The 4529-nt window shown below is 39.0% G+C and overlaps 1 protein-coding gene across 1 annotated transcript; it reads left to right on the top strand.

Annotated features, from left to right (window-relative positions):
• Positions 1–200: 200 nt before the first annotated feature.
• On the top strand, positions 201–1929 carry LOC143122622 (uncharacterized). Its single transcript, XM_076283402.1, has 3 exons — positions 201–1071; positions 1308–1476; positions 1797–1929. Exons 1-3 carry the CDS (start codon positions 231–233, stop codon positions 1927–1929), a joined length of 1143 nt encoding a protein of 380 aa, XP_076139517.1. The 5' UTR covers positions 201–230.
• The last annotated feature ends 2600 nt before the right edge of the window (positions 1930–4529 follow it).

Here is a 4529-nt window from a genome sequence, read left to right as displayed (position 1 = left end):
TTGCAGGGCTTACTCCTGAAACGGACAAAACGGACAGCTCATCTGCTGTTGCTCCGGAAGGACCTCCTGTGTCCTTGGAGTCTACTTCACCCAGAAGTTCATCATCAACCTCATCCAACAACTGCCAAAGCCCTAATATAGACTGGGTGGATACTTTTTTGATACCGTGGGATAAGTTCCCAGAAGAACTTTTACAGTCACTTGAAAGAGGGAAACGACCAAATCCACGAATGAGGCGGGAGATGGTCCGAATCGTGGTCTCTGAGATGATGCAAAATAGGTCTTGCATTAATAAAAAGAGCGCCACAGAAGTTGCAAAAAAGATGGTGGCAAAATACCCTAAGTCTTTGCAAGATGTAATAGAGGAAGATGTGATTGGGACAGGCTACCATTCTCTTGTAAAACAGCTTCAAAATAGGATCGAGAATGTGAGGCGATCTACAACCCCAAAAATAAGAAAAAGGAAGCATCACACTGATTCTGATGGCACAGACGAAGTCCCTCTAGAGCAGAGAGCAGCAGTCCAAGACACCTATGGATGCACTAACTGGAATTTAAAATTCCTCCCCCTTGGAGAGACCCCAGAGAGCCAGCAAGAACATGAAGAAAAACTGAAGATGATGTCTCAGCAACCTGATGTTAATCCAGACGAGGTCAAACGTCTGATGAAGTTGACCTTTTACACGCAGCAAAATATCAAGAACCTCCTTGATGAGTGGCCGTTTTTGTTTGATGACCTGGGTATGGCAGTCCACTTTCAGGAACTAACCGGAATTGGGCTGAAAGAAGTTTTCTTGCGTAATCTGGAGCTGAAGGGGAAAAGGCTCCTCAACTACATGAACACAGTTTGTATGCACAAGAGCAGAAAGTTCCTGCAGGCAGTAACAAAGTATCAAGTGATGAGGGGAGAGCAGAGTGGGTGTTCTGAAGACCTCAAAGACATGATGTTGCTTCTGCTGTCCTACTTTGATGAAAAGGAAGATGCCATGTTCTTTTATGTCGAGGACACATGCCTGGCAGGGGAAGTACAGATGGACCAGCTTCCCTTGACTCCGACGATTGTTGTTTGTGGTAAGTTAAAATATATTGATCTTTCTTTCATTCTCTCTCTCATTCTGTTATCCTTTGTTATACAATGTTTTTTGATACAATAACCTCTTAAAGTTATTCAAAGTGGATTTTGAAAGGCCCAATATGTCTGTCCCACACCTTGCACACACTGATTTCTGAACATAATGCTCAAATTGATTTGTGTCTTGTTTTAATTAAGTTTGAATTATGTCCCCCTTGTGTTAATTTTTTCTTAGGACGATCCTGCTATTCTGCAAAGCGCTTCATGTTGAGTGTGGATCGAAACATTGTACAGGACAGCATCCCCTCCTTCGTTTCTGCCATATGCCTGATGTTTGGGAGCTACTATTGCTTCAACATACATTACCCAGCATGCCTGGCATCAACACTGGAGTTTCTGCAGAGGTGTGTCTTTTTGGTTTTGATTAGGTTTATCTAACATTTTCACTTTACAGTCAAGGTCAGAATTATTAGCTCCCCTTATGAAATTAGACAAAGCTCTTGATTTCTCCATGAAAATGGCCATTAACAACGCATGTTTGTTATATTGGAAACATACACTACATAGAAAATGTTTACTAAGTTTGATTAGGGTATTTTATTGATACAATGAGTTTGAACAAAAAAGAGCAAAAATGAGACATCCAAAATGATTAGCCCCCTGGCCATTAGTAGTCAATAGTGTAACTATTAATAATTAATAGTTGTTTGTCTTGTTTCCACAGGTGCTTTTTCTCCATTAACCCTGAGAAGGGCACTAAAGTAGAGAAGTCAAAAACATCCCGTCTTCATGTGAACCCCCGAGTCATCACATTGATTCAAGATCTTTCAGATCACGAGTGGCGTGATGCACAGTAAGCATCAGCAGAAGATTTTGTTTATGTTGTGTAACCCTGGAACTGTAGTTTTAAGTCAAGGGTCCATGTTAGTTATATTTCAGTACTTATTTCAGTACACAGACACTTTCAGCCTCAAAGGCAGGGGATGGGGGGGGGGGTGTATTGATTGTTTGTGTACGTGTGTACGTATTTGTTTCTGTACGTTAGTGTACGTGTGTACGTATTGATGATTATGTATGTTAGAAAATAACACTTTTTTTGTTTTGAGGAGTACACAATATGTACACTTGTTTGATAGTTTTTTTTTACCCCCAGCAGCTGTAGCATTGCCTGGGGACCTTCAGAGCAAAGAGGGTGTCACTTGTACACTTGTTTGATTGATTGTTTTTCACAAGGGTGTTTGATTGTTTCAGCAGCTGTAGCATTGCCCTAGTTAATCCTCAGTGCCAGTATTTGATAGAATATGAGGTTTGAGGTTAATAAATTCTTGGAGAGGCAAGTTATTTGTTTGTTTGTGTTTTGTCAGTACAGTTCTTGAGGTATACATTGCTTTTCCATTTATAAATGCTTAAGCTGTGTACACAGGGTTACATTTTCATCTAAGAGGTGGTCAAGCTAATTGTAATGTCTAAAACAGTTTACATTTTTCACTGAGCAATACATAGTTTATTTAGTATTTAGGTGTTTATTTGACTTTAAAAACTGTAAGACTGTAAAATATATTTGTATGTGTTGTTTTTAAGGAAGAAACTAGCAGCTGTGGTTACCAAAATAATCCCGTAAAAAATACAGTACAAATTCCGTTGTTTTTACAGAAGAAAACTGGCAGCTGTGGTTGCCAGAATAATCCTGTAAAAAATACAGTACAAATGTAAACAATATTACAGAACAACTTGTAAATTTAACATCCTAAAATTGCTTATTGTAAATTGAATCCTGGTAAGATTTAGATGAATTCACTGTTTATTGCACATTGAATATCAGTAAAATTAACATTTATGTATTGTTCATTGTACATTGAATACCAGAAAAATGTACATTTAGTTATCGGTTATTGTACATTGAATCCCAGTAAAAAAGTTGTTCTGTAAAGTTGTTTACATTTGTACTGTATTTTTTACAAAATTATTCTGGCAACCACAGCTGCCAGTTTTTTTTTGTAAAAACAACGGAATTTTTTTTACAGTGTAGAGATGTGCTCCAAAGTACTTCAACAAAAAAAAAATTGCATAAGTGCATATTTGATCGAGCAGAATGAGTTTATTTTGCTATCATTACTTACACTCATCAACAAGCAATTCCACATGTAACAATTAATATTCTATTGGCAAATGAGGCATAATCAAAAGCCTATACTTAATTGCAGTGGTGAACGCTTAACATGGTGATCTACTGCAGCCTAAATATTAGGGTAGCACCGCTACATCACTTGCCACTATCTTAATTAAATGTAAGTTTATTTCCATCACAGAAGTCTCCCCACCCAACATGGTATATTTTCTCAAACACTACCATCTCTCTCCAAAGATCTTAGAGCAGAGCGCACGTACTGTTCCATCTTTGCGTGTGTGTACCATTACTGCCAGCGGTGGGGTATACTACGAAGCACGTTAGACATATCTAGGCCAGGGTTTCCGTTGTCCGGTAATTACCGGACATTGGCCGGAAAAAAAATGAAATGTCCGACAAAATTAAATCTCTCCGGTCAAATTGTCCGATTGAAATTGGCTAATAATCCCGTCCCCTAACGCAATCTGAATTTGAGAATAAGCCTTAATATGTAAGCCTATATTATACGTCCTCTGGCTATGTTTTTTAATGAACAGGCTCTACCGTTTGAAAAGTAAGCTATTAAACAACACGCATAGCCTATGCTGCATTTCAAATAGGAAGCGCACGCTTAAAACGCCCATGTTAAACAACGAACATGAGTGAGGCGATTCAAACATGGCCAAGCCCAGGCAGACTAGCCTTAAAAGTTTCAGAGGCCAGACGCGATGGATGATGATAAATTGGTAACGTCCGAAGCCTCAGATGTCCGGTCAACTCCACCACCACCAGATAAAAAGCAGAAGTGTCGGGCGTATCTGTCGGAATCAGTGACATTGGAAGTGGAGTTGCGGGGGGTGCGGCCGCTCCGAGACACTGTCATTCTCCGTGTACACTGGACATGCAAAGTGTTCTTTACCCAAAGCATACAGTAGGCCTATGCGTTCTCTGTCTATGATCTGCAGGGCCTCCTCGACGAGGCGATTAGGCCTACTAGTCCGCGGATCATTTCTGGCACAATTAAACGGTATCATTGAACCGCGGCCGAAAGAAAAATAAACTAAACATTTCCCAGAATAGGAAACATTTCTTAATTTATTGTTATCAAATAAAGAGGCATAGCATTAGGGTATCTGCACATTTTCCAAGTGCAAATTTAAATACTTTTAAGACCTTTTCAAGACATCTAAATGGAAAAATTAAGACTATACCACGGCAAAAAGATACATACAACAACTTAAAACTGTTTTATGCAATAGTTTTTTTTTTTCCTACTAATTTTAACCCCCACCCCATTTTGGATGTCTACAGAAGTTACCACATATATTTTGGCGAAAGAAAAATAATTGT

This window comes from Alosa pseudoharengus, unplaced genomic scaffold (assembly GCF_046254945.1).
Source record: "Alosa pseudoharengus isolate Yale_2024_CS ecotype anadromous, Long Island Sound unplaced genomic scaffold, YU_APseudo_1.1 YU_APseudo_1.1_scf_14, whole genome shotgun sequence".
Classification (NCBI taxonomy): Eukaryota; Metazoa; Chordata; class Actinopteri; order Clupeiformes; family Clupeidae; genus Alosa; species Alosa pseudoharengus.
Note: the sequence above shows the minus strand (reverse complement) of the source record. Positions and strands in the feature narration are given on the sequence as shown.

What these genes read in the sequence shown, in the direction of transcription:
- LOC143122622 (XM_076283402.1), top strand. Translation starts at nt 231, where the DNA reads ATGAGGCGGGAGATGGTCCGAATCGTGGTCTCTGAGATGATGCAAAAT. An exon ending in TCCGACGATTGTTGTTTGTG is followed by an intron (nt 1,072 to 1,307) that starts GTAAGTTAAAAT and finishes ATTTTTTCTTAG; the next exon opens with GACGATCCTGCTATTCTGCA. An exon ending in ACACTGGAGTTTCTGCAGAG is followed by an intron (nt 1,477 to 1,796) that starts GTGTGTCTTTTT and finishes TTGTTTCCACAG; the next exon opens with GTGCTTTTTCTCCATTAACC.